A 15,697-nucleotide genomic window follows, 5' to 3' on the forward strand; every position below is an offset into this window, starting at 1 on the left:
TAAGGCAGGTGTGCAATCTAAAAGAACAGATCATTCTCTCTCTTTCTTAAGGATTTACATTTCCTTATGTGCCAGTGCATGTGCCTGATACATTGCTGGGGGAAAAAAGCACATGAGCAGCTGTCCCAGATGTGTGCTTTAGTGATGTTGATAGATTAGATTAGCAGCACCAAATACTTTGAAGTGTTGTAATTTATATGAGTATAGTATATGCGTTCTGCCACGGCTCAGAGCCTGCACCTGAATGCAGCCACTAAAGGGTTAATGTGGTGTTTCATCCTTTTACTCTTTTCACCATTTTCTTTTCATTCGAATCTAAATCTCCCTTGCTGCAATTTCATTCAAGTGACATAGATTTGTTGGGGGTTTTTCTATGATGTTTTTGTGGCTCATGAAAGGTGATGGGTTGGCAGCTCCAGGCCTTCTCTTCACAGATTAGATATTACCTGAGCATGAGTGGTAGCAAGCAATCCTTCCCTTCCCTTCTCTTCTCTGCCCTTGCCCATCAATTGCCTGAAAACTTGACCTAAAAACAGGGTTGCAAGGGTAATTAATTCTTTATTCCCATTCAACTTGTTGACTGTCTACCAATATTGACAATTATCAGAGGGGTAGCCATGTTAGTCTGGATCTGTAAAAGCAGCAAAGAATCCTGTGGCACCTTATAGACCAACAGACACCTTGGAGCATGAGCTTTCGTGGGTGAATACCCACTTCCTCAGATGCATGTAGTGGAAATTTCCAGGGGCAGGTATATATATGCTAGCAAGCAAGCTAGAGATAATGAGGTCAGTTCAATCAGGGAGGATGAGGCCCTGTTCTAGCAGTTGAGGTGTGAAAACCAAGAGAGGAGAAACTGGTTCTGTAGTTGGCAAGCCATTCACAGTCTTTGTTCAATCCTGAGCTGATGGTGTCAAATTTGCAGATGAACTGAAGCTCAGCAGTTTCTCTTTGAAGTCTGGTCCTGAAGTTTTTTTGCTGCAGGATGGCCACCTTAAGGTCTGCTATAGTGTGGCCAGGGAGGTTGAAGTGCTTTCCTACAGGTTTTTGTATATTGCCATTCCTAATGTCTGATTTGTGTCCATTTATCCTTTTCCGTAGAGACTGTCCAGTTTGGCCGATGTACATAGCAGAGGGGCATTGCTGGCATATGATGGCGTATATTACATTGGTGGATGTGCAGGTGAATGAACCGGTGATGGTGTGGCTGATCTGGTTAGGTCCTGTGATGGTGTCGCTGGTGTAGATATGTGGACAGAGTTGGCATCGAGGTTTGTTGCATGGATTGGTTCCTGAGTTAGAGTTATTATGGTGCGGTGTGCAGTTACTGGTGAGAATATGTTTCAGGTTGGCAGGTTGTCTGTGGGCAAGGACTGGCCTGCCACCCAAGGCCTGTGAAAGTGTGAGATCATTGTCCAGGATGGGTTGTAGATCCTTGATGATGCGTTGGAGGGATTTTAACTGGGGGATGTATGTGATGGCCAGTGGAGTCCTGTTGGTTTCTTTCTTGGGTTTGTCTTGCAGTAGGAGGCTTCTGGGTACACGTCTGGCTCTGTTGATCTGTTTCCTTATTTCCTCATGCGGGTATTGTAGTTTTGAGAATGTTTGGTGGAGATTTTGTAGGTGTTGGTCTCTGTCTGAGGGGTTAGAGCAGATGCGGTTGTACCTCATTGCTTGGCTGTAGACAATGGATCGTGTGATGTGTCCGGGATGGAAGCTGGAGGCATGAAGGTAGGCATAGCGGTCGGTAGGTTTTCGATATAGGGTGGTGTTAATGTGACCATCACTTATTTGCACCGTGGTGTCTAGAAAGTGGACCTCCCGTGTAGATTGGTCCAGGCTGAGGTTGATGGGGGGGTGGAAGCTGTTGAAATCGTGGTGGAATTTTTCCAGAGTCTCCTTCCCAGGGGTCCAGATGATGAAGATGCCATCAATGTAGCGTAGGTAGAGAAGGGGCGTGCGTGGACGAGAGCTGAGGAAGCGTTGTTCCAGGTCGGCCATAAAGATATTGGTATATTGTGGGGCCATGCGGGTGCCCATAGCAGTGCCACTGATCTGGAGATATATATTGTCATCAAATTTGAAATAGTTGTGTGTAAGTATAAAGGCACAGAGCTCAGCAGCCAGTTGTGCTGTGGCATCATCAGGGATAGTGTTCCTGACAGCTTGTATTCCATCTGTGTGTGGGATGTTTGTGTAGAGAGCCTCTACATCCATGGTGGCTAGGATGGTGTTTTCTGGGAGGTGACCAATGCATTGTAGTTTCCTCAGGAAATCAGTGGTGTCACGGAGATAGCTGGGAGTGCTGGTGGCATAGGGTCTGAGTAGAGAGTCCATATATCCAGACAGTCCTTCAGTGAGAGGTCACCAATTAGTGCTATTTGTGATTATAAGCATTCTTATTTGCATACCTACCCATTAATAATTCGCCTGAGACCACCAACTAATTCACATGAACCACCAATAACCATTAAGTGGTTCCATTAACCATTTCTACCCCTACTGACTTGGCAAAATTGAGTTGGTGACCTGGAGGTGAAAAGTTTCTTATCCTGTTTCCAACTCTCTGAGCTATCCAGTATTCCAGGTTTTCTTATTTTGCAGGTGTATGATTCTCCTCAGATGTTTTAATATGAAGAATCTGTAATTCCTTTTGAACCTGTGACTGCTTGAATCTCTGACACAATTTTATACAGGATAAATAATAGAATCATAGAAATGCAGAACTGGAAGGGACTTCAGTAGATCATCTTGTCCAGTCCCCTGCACCGAGGCAGTACTAGATATTATCTAGACCATCCCTGACAGGTATTTGTCTAACCTGTTCCTAAAAACCTCCAATAATGGCCAGGGGAGGGGGCATGATAACAGTTTTCAAGTATATAAAATGTTGTTATAAGGAAGAGGATGAAAAATTATTCTTCTTCGCCTCTGAGAATAGGACAGGAGGTAATGGGCTTAAATTGCAGAAAGGGAGGTTTAGGTTGGATATTAGGAAAAACTTCCTAACTGTCAGGGTAGTTAAGCATCGGAACAAATTGCCTAGGGAGGTTGTGGAATCTCCATCACTGGAAGGTTTTTAAGAACGGGTAAGACAAATACCTGTCAGAATATTATTACTTAGTCCTGTCCTGAGTGCAGGGGATCAGGACTAGATGAGCTATAGCCATCCCATCCAGTCCTACACTTATATGATTCTATACCCTCCTTAGTACAAAGCAAGCATTTGGGACAACTGGTTATACTCATGGTTATATATATATTTACTGGGTATATATAACATTAATTTCACAGGCCACCTCTCTTTGCATTTCCCTAGCACCTGTGCTTTAGGAGCCTAGATTCTGAAATTTCATTTCTTCAGGGAAAAGGGTTCCAATGGAACTGTGATGGATTGGACCCCTTGGGAAGCCACCTGATGTCCTGAGATACCACTGAGTCTACCTCTTCTGCCAGCCTGGGCCCCCTTTAACCTGTCTTTCTGAGCCGGGGTCTTAAAACCTCCTCTAACACACACACAGGCAGGGCCACACCCAGGTGCAGATCAGCTCAGGGAAGACTCATCTTAAGGAACTTTCCACAGCACCCAGATATCCACGCACCCTTGGAGTACAAACCCAAAATAATATGAAATTCGCCTCTTCCCTAAACGTGGAGGAGGATATGCACAACTATTCCCCCCATCCCAGTTAGAAATCACATAAACTGGGTTATATTGTAAACCAGAAATAAATTTATTAACTATAACTTGTATATTTTAAGTGGTTAAGGAGGTAGCAGACAGAACAAGACAAATTACTAAGAAAATAAAACAGAGCACGCAAACAAAGCTTAATACAGAAAAGAAACTGGTTACATGTAAGTTCTCACCCTAAATATAGTTCTAATAACCTTCTTCACAGGTCACCAGCCTGGGGCCAGTTCTTTCCCCCAGTTCAGTCTTAGTTGTTTCCAGCAGTCATCTTGTGTGGGGTAGCAGGGGAGAACTAATGACCTTGATTACCTCACTCCCTATCCTTAAATAGGATTTGCATAAGGCAGGAATCCTTTGTTTCCCTAGTTTGACCCCCCTGCCGTTACAGTGGAAAGTTACAAGAAGTCTCAGGTAATAGACCACCTGACTATGTAGGATTACAGTGTCCATGAGTCAGGGCCAGTATGGAGCATCCACAGGAAGGCCAAGTTTTTCACAGTTCATTGTCTTTGCTGATGGGCCATCTGCCCTATCTGACATTTCCATTATTGTACCTGAAGAGTTGGCAGTGGGTGTCAAACAAAGTCACATAGTTGAAATACAGATACATAGTCAATATTCGTAACTTCAGATACAGAAATGATACAGCCATACAAATTGGATAATCACATTCAGTAAATCATAATCTTTCCAATGATATCTCACATGAGCCATCTGGCTGTAGGGAGGTGGTGGGATACCCTACAGCCCCACTGAGGGATGAGCCTACCCTAGCACCAACGTGGGCGAAGTCAGTGGGTCCTGCACCCGCCCCCCAGAGATCATGGCGCAGGACAGAAAGTAGAAAAGCCCCGCTGCAAAACTCAGTTGAAAGCCAGCCGCTGGAGAAGTCAGATGCCTATGGCCTAGCTCCGGGTTGGGGAACGCCGGCAGGCCATTGCTAACATGAGGACTGGCCGGGCCAGCTGAGCCTATCCCTCGCCAGCTACCCCGAGGAGCAGCCGCGCCTACCCCTCGCCAGCTACCTCTGAGGAGCAGCCAAGCCTACCCTTCGCTAGTTACCAGGAGGAACCGATGGTGCTGGAAACCGGCAAGGATGCCAGCCAAACCAGGTACCTTACGAGGGGGAGTCTGGAAGTAGCCCGGGGGCAGCTGAGCCTGGCCTGGCTGCAGCAGGGCCAGAACCAATGTCAGTGTGTTGTGGTCAGGAGTCCCACTGATGCAGCAGCAAGTCTAGTGCCGCTGCTAGGTCCTCAGCCTGCATCCCCCCTGCCGCCCAACTCACAGATGGCAATCTCCCCCTCGCACTAGGAACTCAGAACCCTGAGCTCCAGACTGTGTGTTTGCTGCCCCGCCCTGACCGAGGGCCAGGGCTCATATTCGACTATTGGCTCAGCCCATGTCTAAGGGCCCCAAGCTCCTGACTGTTTGTTTACTGGCCAGCCCTGACCCAGGGTTTGTGTCCAGAGCAAACTAGTGCGAGGTGATGGGATACCCCACAGCCCCATTGAGGGACGAGCCTCGGCTGAGCCCTTCTACACTGGCATAAAGTATATCTCAGTTATGTCATATTCATATCATAAGCATATTTTCATAAATAATATGGAAAGACACGTCACAGGAACCACAGAACCAAAAAGGAAACTAATGGAGGGGTGTGTCTCCCTAAAGATTTCAGTCTTTCAAGACTATTTTCAGGGATTTGGGGGCTATGAACAGATATTCCCCTAGGTGTTGCTGGTTCCATTGAAAGTACATACCCAGAATAGGAAAGGAGAACATCAAACGGTTGTAATTATGTGAACTTTTGGGAAGGTTCTGATTAAAACCTGAACCCAAATCTTTTTGTACTGTTTTTAATTTCCTCTTTCCCATTCTCATTTTCCTTTACCCATCCCCTCCTATGTGTTCCCTCTTCGTTGGTTTCCTTTGCCCTGTTTCAGTTCTTTCTCCCCCAGCCTTTCCTTTTTTCATGTTGACTTACGTAGATGGGGCCTCTTCTGCTGCTCCTGCCAGGCCGCTGGTTCCTGCTGCACAAAATCAGCTCTTCCAGGGTCAATGTCTCATCTCAGTGACTCATAGGAGGTGCCAATCCAGTGAGGCAAATTAAGCATAGCAACGGACAGGCACAGCAGTGGAGTAGCAGGAAGGCCTCAACATGCAAAATTTAAGTGGGTTCAGATTTTACTCCCTGGATTTGCGCAGTTAATGCAGAATTCCTGTGTGCAGGGTTTCCTGTCTGTGCTTTCCGTTCCCTTACTATCAACTTATTGTTTCTCTTAGCTGGGCTCAAGCCTGTCAGCTCTCCTGTAGACTGTGCCTGTATTTTCTGATATATTGGGTATCTATGTGCCCCATGCTGCCCTCCACATCTGCAGGGGGAGTTTGGCTTTTAGATACATGGCTAGAATAGCCAAGGGTAACAATGTCTTGATATGACAGCTTTCCACTGACTCCTCTCCAGGGCATCATGGGCTTCCAGTTCTATGGAACTGAAAAGGGAGCTAATTTCCTCCTTCTAACCCCACATTAAAAAACAAGGAAACTAAGACAATTGCAGGCTGTATTAAATTGTGCAGCTTTCCCTTCTAAAATGTATAGCTCACACCTCACACAGACAGTAGGACTACATCATGGAAGCATGGTCCCTGTGGGGCATGACAACAAATTGGAAGCAAGAGCCATCCATGTGGATGCCCCTTTGCTTTTTGTTGATTTCCTGAGACATGGGTTAAAAGGGTGGGTTTCTGGCTTCTCCCTGGATGGGGAAGCCACAGTCTTTCTCCCAGATGGAGAATTCACCAGAAACTAAACACGTTCAAACTCACAGTTCTTTAAACATGTCTGTGTGGATCCTATTCAAGCTGTGTGGCCTATATCATGGTACTGCCACCCTTATTTCTCTGCTGCTGCTGGCAGCGGTGTTGCCTTCAGAGCTGGGCGCCTAGCCAGCAACCGCTGCTCTCCCACCTCCCAGGTTCAGGCAGCACCACCGCTACCACCAGTGCAGAAGTAAGGGTGGCAATACCACGACCCCTACAATGGACTTGCAACCTCCTTTTGGATCAGGGCCCTCGGTTTGAAAAAAGTTGCGGAGAAATCACATATTTTTCATGAACTGATCATGGCATTTAGCAAATTTCATGGATGTGTAACACAGCTGTGAAATTTGCTATTTATGCCATGACCAGCCCATGTAAAATGTGTGATTTCTCCATGATTTAAGTAGACCCCTACTCATAACAGGGAAGACAACAGCAGGGGAAGAACTGCTGACCTCTCTCACCCCAGGGAGGAAAGTACTGAGTTACAAAGGAGGCCAGCTGGAGAGGAGCTGGTGTAAGGCTGCAGCGAACCTGAATGAACACAGACTCCAAGGAGAGCTGTGTGATTCCTCAGCCCAGGAGAGGAAACTGGCCTGAACCAACACAGATCCCAAGGAGGTCTGTCAGACTCCTGAATGAATAGCAGGGCTTAGGGCTAAAAGAGTCTGTGTTTTGGAAATGACTGAACAAGATGAGACCTCACAAAGGGGGAATCTTGTTCAAGTGTTCTGGTCTGAGACAAAGGGTATGTCTATACTACCCGCTGGATCGGTGGGTATTGATCGCTCTATTGGGGATCGATTTATCGTGTCTAGTATAGACACGATAAAATTGATCCCCGATCGCTCTGCCGTCAACTCCGGAACTCCATCGAGGCGAGAGGCGGAAGCGGAGTCGACGGAGGAGCGGCAGCGGTCGACTCACCACCGTCCTCACAATGCAGATGTGGCCCCGATGGAGACTGCTATTCAAAACAGTACAGTCTCATACACGTGAGGTGCATACACACTTGGAGTGGAACAACAACATCTTGAAGAATCACAATGATTATAACATAATTAACTGTTGTATTTGGCTTCCATGTGCAAGTTTTTCATACGTAGAGGAGAATGGGTCTCTATTTAATTATCCTTTCTCAATGGATGAAAAATCCAGTGCTGGGGAAGGAAGCTATAAAAAGGATTGACAGCAAAATCAAAAGAATCCATAGCATTTCAGGGGCCCACAGAGAGAGGTGAGAGGAAGATTTTCCAGGTTAAGCTCTGAGACAGATTTTCCAGATTTTACTCTAAAGTGAGAGGCAGATTTTCCAGATTAGCAGAGATTTGCTGAATTTTGCACTGCAAGGTTTGGTAGGAGAGTTTCAGCTATGTCTCCGATTCTGTCACTTGTAACTCTTTATTTGGAAAACTAACCAGACATAACCTTAGGTTTGTTTCTGAGTAGCTTCAGAGCAGGAGGAGTTTGCATTTTCAGGATGTACCTATCAGATTTTTACAAGTACATTGTCAAGATATAAATCCTAGATTAAAATGCCTCTTGTTTGTGTTACTAATAACACTTTTAGATTATTCACGCTGAAAATGGGGAATGTTTAATGTACAAACATACTTTTACTTATTTATGCTGTGACTTCACTCAGCTTGATAGGGAAGCTAGACTGATCTGTTCATAGTCAATTCTATGCACTAGCACAAGGCCGCAGTGTTTGGCTTGCGAGCACCAGAGGAATGTTTAAAAAAATAAAAGTGTTCCACTGACATTTAAAAAAATCATGGAAGTGTTTCTATTAATATTAGCTGGTGTAAAAGCTTCCTTTAGAAACCCAAATCCTACATTTGAGGCCTGAAATATTTACAAAATAAAGAGCTAGATTGTGGCTAGCGAGGTTAGGGAAGGAAGGAAGAATTCTCCCCTACCTTGCATGGCCTGTGTCAAGGACATTGAGAATAACAGCCCCTGTGCTTGAGAGAGCACAGAGTTGCTACTGAGCTGCTTGTCCTGAAGAGCTGGCGCACTGAAGCTGGAAGGAAAGGATGGGGAATATCAACCATCACCTCTGGTCCTCCACACTGCCCCTTACTACAGGCTAAATGCCGTGAGCCTCATCTCCAAAGTTGGGTAGTTAAAATATTGTCAGCATTTTCTGAAAAACTGAGAGCCAACATAGTTAAAGCTCTTGCCAATTGAGAAAAAGAGCACTAGAATTAATGTCTATGCAGGACCAAATGTGGATGTGACTGAGTGGGTAGGTCTCTCAGCATTTGACAGGAGAACACTCTCATGTCAAAAGCATTCAGGGCAAACCTCTGTCATCTGTGTAAACAGTACTGGGGATATGTATAGGCAACAGGCAATGTTGGTCAGCGAGCCAGGACCATCCAAGGGGATTTGTAAGGATTAGTTCTGAGCCTTGATCAAGATCTTAACTGGGGCCAGATTCTCATTTCAATTATACAGGCATTATTCTGAGTTACTCAGTTGAAATCAATGGAATTGCTTCTGATTTACATCCATGTAAGTGTGATTTAGAATCTGTGTGTGGATTTTCTAGAGAGCTCTTGAAGAATGGGTGAGTGGGATGCCATTCCTTCCTCTGTCCCTCGCCCTGTCCTACCCACTTCTTCTCTGCAGTTTCCCTGGGCTGAGGGACAATCACTGGGCCTCCTTGCTGATCTAATTAATCAGAGCAAGGGTTTTGTTAAGCTTAGTTACCCAGGCTCATTAAGGTAATGCTTAAAAGCAGTCATTGAGGCTGAGCTGCCTGCCTGACCTAGCTGAAGAGGCTCCTGATGATGGAAAGTGAATGCTGGAAATAAGAGTCTGTTAGAGCCTGGATATTGGTAAGGTGTATGTGGTCAAATATAGCCAGTTATTCTGGACTGTGATCTTTTTCATTTAACTGTCAGCACAGCACAGGAGGAAAGCCAGGAGTCTCAGGCAGATTGTTTTCTTTTCTTACTTGCTAGGACTACAGGTGAGTGAGTGTGTCCAATTGGAGCGGCATAAAGGAATCAGAGCAGTTTCCTGGGAGTACCCCAGTTCAGGGCAGTTGGAAGCCTGCTATAGGTAGCCCTATGCTGCCCTTCTGCACAGCCCTCAGCACAGGGCATGCCATGGGCAAATTGAGGACAGGAAAAGGAGTGGCAGGAGTGCTTTGCACTGCAGCTATTCTGAGCTTTAGAGCAGTACATAGGCAGCTGTGCCAGCCTGTCATGAGTTCCTGGATCAGCCCAGAATTAGGGAGGTGCAAACATGTCATAAAGCCACCCTTAACTTCAAACCCTAGACTACACCTTTTGTGGAGCACCTCCTGAAAAACACAGTGCAGAATCTGGCTCCAAGGGTTTGTCACTGTTCTTGGATGCTACCCCCGCCCTTGACTAATACAGTTAGCTTTTGCTATGGGCATGGTAACAAGCTTTTGCTATAGGCTTTGTAACAAGCCCCTTTCAAAGTTGATGCCACCATATGAGACAAGTTTGTGGCTTGGTCTGGGAGCACTCCAGGTCAAGGTGTGGGGGTTAAAGAGGCCTGTGAACAGAGACTGTAAGGAGCTGAGCCTTAAGAGGCCTGGGGAAGGTCTAGGAAGGAGTGGTGGGAGACTGCCTAGGAAGGGGCCAGAGTGAAGGCCTAAAAGGCAAGGCAGCCATTGTGATCAGTAGCCCTGGGGATCAATGAAACAAACATAGAGGTCGAAGCAGACAACTGCTTCATTTATGATATTCTTGGAGGTGGCGTCTGGAATGATGAGAAGGACTGGATTTCCCTGCAGCCCTATAGTGTCAGCTAGAGAAGTGGTACAGAAATCTCTTGCTTGAGAGGGAGAAAGGGCTATTCAGCTAGGAAAGGCTGAAGGAAGCTATGTCCTGGGGAAGAGATGATGAAATACTGCTGAGTCCAGAGAAGGGCTGTTAAAGGATTACTGAGGCAAGGTAGGGTTGATGGATTGTTATCCCTGGGAAGTGAAAGGTTGTCTAGAGGTTTGGTTAAAGGGCATAACCTGGGATTACACAACTACAAGCCACCTCAGAGCACCAGAAAAACTGAAGAATGCAGAGCATTGCATTGTGAAAGCATGGTACTAGCAGAGGGAAACTGAGGCAGAAACCATGTCTCCACACTGAGGCAAGGTACACTGGTGTTACAGGCCACCTACCTGAGCTCACTACTAGAGGTATGCTGTTTAGGAGTAGAACTGGCAGAATAATAGAAAAACTTGGTTGCAAAACTAAATTAGAAACCAAGTTTCAATTCATGCCATTCAGACCCTTTTAGTATTTGTTGTTTGTGAATAGTGAGTCAAACAAAAAATTCAGCCATATGAACATTTACAAACAGCAGTCATCAGGCCCACACTGAAATTCCTTGATTCCAGAAAGAGAATTTCCCTGGGGCACCTCTGATCCTGTGGATATTCCCCCGTGTGCCATTCCTCTGCCTTTATGACTCAATTGTGCTGCTAGAGAGGCCTGTAGAGTCTGCAGTGAATCAGAGAAACTGGCACATGGACTCCAGAGGTTGAAACACTGGTGTAGTGACCTGGCAGGGACTATTGATTCTCTGTTGATTTTATGGCAAGAGATTTTCTCTTGCCTGAATATCACACACTTTGAAGGCGGCACAGTTGGTACATAGTCCATTCCTCAGGGACAGTTGGCATAATGACAAGAGACTTAACAAATGAATGTACTGTCAGCCTCAGTCTGCATGTCACCATCATTTCGATGCTAATGAGCTTTCTCCTCAGCCAGCTCTTGTCTGACTGTAGGGCACTGAAGCATCCCAATATTTATGGGATTTTACTAGATTAGTTGCAAATCTATAAAGCAAAGAAAGAGACAGTTCATCCAGTAGCGTGTGTGGTGGTAGAGGTTTTAAAAATGCCAGCTCAGATAAAATACTATGGGAGCTGAGTAACCATAAATAAGAACTTAGCCTATGAAATGGTTTCTTATGTGAACTTGGGATCAGGGCCAAGAGAATGTCTATGTCTTAGGGAAATTTATTAGCCCAGGTCAACAGTATTTCTAGGACTCAGAAGATGGGCTGGCTAAGAATTTGCCTGTTGGAGTCTGCTCTTCCTTAATTCCCTGTCCTCTTTATGACAGGGATTTTACTTGTAAAACTCTCAAGATGATGCCATTTGCATTTTGAATGTTCTGGTTCTGAATTACTGCCGAATAATAATAGCTCTACACAAAAATGATTAGGGGTATGGAACAGCTTCCATATGTGGAGAGATTAATCAGACTTAGACTTTTCAGCTTGGAAAAGAGACTACTAAGGGGAGATATGACAGAGGTCTAAAAAATCACAACTGGTGTTGAGAAAGTGAATAAGGAAGTGACAGATCCATCAATGGCTATTAGCCAGAATGGGCAGGGATGTAAAACCATGCTCTGAAGTGTTCCTAGCCTCAGTTTGCCAGAAGCTGGGAATGGGCAACAGGGGATGGATAACTTGGTGATACCTGTTCTGTTTGTTCCCTCTGAAGCACCTGGCATTGGCCACTGTCAGAAGACAGGATACTGGGCTAGATGGACCATTGGTCTGACCCAGTATGGCTGTTCCTCTGTTAACACTGAATGCATGTGCAGTATATTGTGCTCCTAGGGAGCTACCCCTATTAAGCGCAGTGGCACTGCCAGGTTCTAAGAGCACAGGGAGCGAACATATAGAAAAAGGTGCCATCCACTGCGAAGCAGCGAAGAATAAAAAGGGAAAAAAAAGAAAAACCCAAGTCTTGCCGCCAAAGACTGAAGAACCCGCCATGCCAAATTAGCCACCATCGAATTGCCGCCGAAGACCCGGAGTGACTGAAGCACCCGCCGCCGAATTGCTGCCGACCTGGAGCTGCCTGTGGGAAACCTGCGCGGGATTAGTCCTCAGCCAAGCAAGGTAGTAGGCACCCCCCAGCAGGCACAGGGAGGAGCGTCACACATCTTTTCATATCTCTTAATCCCACCATTCTTACCATTCTTGCTCTCCATTCCTCCTCCATTTAATCCGTTCTTACCTGCTCTCTCTCTCTCTCTCTCTCTCTCTCTCTCTCCCCCTCCCCCTTCCTTCTCTTCTCTTCGCCCCCACAACCCATTGTTTCTGTTTGAATTCCTCTTATCCATGTCCCGTCATCTTTTTGCCTGCTTGCTTATCTGTCCTTTTGTGGTTTTTGTCCCCAACCGGCCTCCCGTCCCTACAATTTGTCTGGTTTTTGTTTGGCTGGTTTTCATTCACTTTATCTCTCTAGGATTCTTCTTCCTAAATATTTCTTTTGGGGCTCTCTCAAATTCCAGGGACCCTTCAGTAATTGCTATCTGTGCCCTATTCTGCCTCATTATATCACTGTACTGATGGGGAAAGATTTAAGCATAGGAGCAGTGCAAAGAGCTTGGAAAAAATCCATGAGTTCCTTCCATTTTAGGGTGTGGGTTAGGTTTAGGATTACCTGGTTTTTCCTGTAAAATTTCTAAGAGGGATGGAGTTAACTCCCCCCTCCCATGTTGATAGCTATATTTCCTTGCCAGGTTATCTCACAGCCCCCTTAAAAACTGTATGTTCATTGGTCCTTGTGGAACACACACACCAGTTTAAATACCTCTGTTAGAGATATCTTATGATAAATGCCTTAGGGATACGTTATATTATGCCATATATAATGATGTTTTCATGTGATCACATAAAGTACATCAGTGGCCTGTTGGTAATGCACTTAACTGGAGTGTGGGAAAACTCTCTGACTTGAGCTTAGTTTTGTATCTTTATGCCACATGAACCTCTTTGAATGTTTGTCATTCCCTTCACATGGCTGTTACCGGCTCCTGTACTGTAATTATTGTACTAACATATGCAAAATCTATTGTGCTCCTTTTTAACGGGCTATTTACAGTATAAATACAAAAGCAGACAGTGCTACCAAAGAGAAATAAAAGAGCAGTTGTGGAATTTTCATTTTCTGCAGATAGTGCCAGGACTATTAATCCATCATACAGGAATCTCAAGTGTCATGTGTAATATACAATTAATACTCGTATATTTACTATCAAAATCTCCATGCTGTGACTTGCTAACCACCTCATCACTCATTGGCTTCAATGAGAGGTGAGGGCACTAAAGTTCTCACAGGATGAGTCCTAAGAAAATGGTCTTCAAAAAACAATATATGCCAAAACATTCACCTAACTTGCACACACACTTACTGCTATTACACATGCAAATCAGGTACTGGCATGTGTGAATACCCATTTTGCATGCTCGACAACATGTGTGTTAGGGCTGTGTGCTTGGAAGCCATGTCCTGAAATGTTTGGTAGTGCATTATTCCTTCACTGGGATGACATGTGAACGTTTATTTATTGACAAAACTGCAGATGATCGTTTTTCCTGCCCGAGTCTGAGGCATTTGTCTCATTTGAATGAAAATCAAGGAGTATTCTATTTTTTTAAATTGTCTTATACATAATTAGATTAAAAATAATCAGTGTCTGCTCCCTGGCAGCTCTGATAGAGTGCTATATTTTATATATATATTCTAAAAGAATATGAAAAGGGGCTGAAGGCCCAGAAATTCTCTTGGCAGCCCTGCTGTCTGGTTAAAAAAGGAAGTGAGCTACAAAATTTGAACATTCTGTTCTGAGACTTGAAAGATTTCTGGATTTTATTACTGACTCAATAGGGTTTTCATTATGTATATGGCTAAGAAGAGAGGTTTACGCAAGCAAGAGGAACATATTGTAATTGAACTTGTTTATAATTTTACACATTGTTAAATAATTGAGATAACTAAATATCTTCTAAATGTACAAAAAATGAAGTGTTAGCAACACTGATTGTGGCACAAATAAACAAATATAACATTTAAAAGTCTTTAATCTACCTCCTTGTCAGAAGGGGCCTGAGCCTGAACCATTGAAATCTAATAGGAGTTTTGCTATTCACTTCAGTGGGAGCAGGATCAAATTGGATGTTGGTTTCACTGAGTGTATATATTAAACATCTGCAGTTTGGCAGCCCCTCAGGTGCCTACAGGTATGTCAGCCTGATCTTTGACTTTTTTACTCCATAGTATCTCAATAACTCTGCTATTTAAACAGTTCTTTTGTGCTAAGTTTCTTCTGTTTTCATTTTTATGTTTGGTTTTAGAAAGAAAAATACTTTCAGAAGCAGTTTTCACCTAGATCATGAGGGAGAGGATTTGACACATAAACTGTGCTCTCAGTACAAATTGAGAGTCTAAATTGCTATCCACTTGCTGCTAAATTACTCTGCCTCAATATAGGATGTGCTATGTCAGATCACACCATTGTTCTCTCTAGTCTGGCATTCCACCAATATGGGTGCTTAGGAGGCATGTGAATCCTTCTCCCACAAACAGCACATTTCTAGCCAATTGGGAACTTTAGAATCTGATGGATTGGTTCCTGACCACCACAATTAACTTATTCCCTAAAGTATCTATCTATTTTAGGTACTTATATGGCCCCATCACCACAGTATCTGAACACCTAGCAATATTTAGTGTATGTTTCCTCACAACATCTTTGTGGGCTGGGGAAATACTATTATTCCCATTTTACAGGTAGGAAAATGAGGCACATTGAAGAGTCAGTGACTTGCCCCTAGGAAGACTGTGGTGGAGCAGGGAATTAAACCTGTATCTCTTTATGGCATGTCTACACTACAGCGCCGGGAATTACAGTGCCACTCAGAGTGTTGAAGGAAAACCGCTGTTGTGTGTTCACACTGTCAGCTGCCTGCACAATAGCATGTTCACACTTGCAGCACTTGCAGTGGTATTCCGAGTGATGCACTTTGGACAGCTGTCCCACAGAGCACCTCTTTCTCTTCTGCCACTAAGAGTTGTGGGAAGGTGGAGGGGGTTGCGGGGCATCCTTAGTCGCATCCCAGCAATCCCTGTGCTTCCGTCTGCATTTGGCGCCATCTTTCAACCATTTGTGCACTGCGTGCCCTGCCTCTTTGAGCTGCAGGAATGGATCCCGAACTGTTGACCAGTATGCTGCTTGCTCTGATCAACACATCACAAGTGGGAGTGGAGTTATTCCTTAAACTACAAAGACAAGAGGGGTGTGACATTGATCTCACCATGCATAGTAGCTACGACACGAGATTGCTTGTGGCATTCACAGAGGTGTTGACCACAGTGGAATGCCGCTTTTGG

At 44.7% G+C, this 15,697-nt stretch overlaps 2 protein-coding genes across 2 annotated transcripts in view; one reads left to right on the top strand and one right to left on the bottom strand.

Moving 5' to 3' along the window:
- Positions 1 to 2,322, bottom strand: part of LOC127055317 (uncharacterized) — a 210,018-nt gene extending 207,696 nt beyond the window's left edge. The window contains exon 1 of the mRNA XM_050962194.1: positions 994 to 2,322. Coding sequence (XP_050818151.1) covers positions 994 to 2,217 — 1,224 coding nt within the window. The 5' untranslated portion in view covers positions 2,218 to 2,322. The remainder of the gene's footprint in view (positions 1 to 993) is intronic.
- DDAH1 (dimethylarginine dimethylaminohydrolase 1) overlaps positions 1 to 15,697 on the top strand; it is a 146,691-nt gene that overhangs the window by 2,085 nt on the left and 128,909 nt on the right. The gene's annotated exons all lie outside the window — the stretch shown is intronic.

Source organism: Gopherus flavomarginatus, chromosome 7 (genome assembly GCF_025201925.1).
Source record: "Gopherus flavomarginatus isolate rGopFla2 chromosome 7, rGopFla2.mat.asm, whole genome shotgun sequence".
Classification (NCBI taxonomy): Eukaryota; Metazoa; Chordata; order Testudines; family Testudinidae; genus Gopherus; species Gopherus flavomarginatus.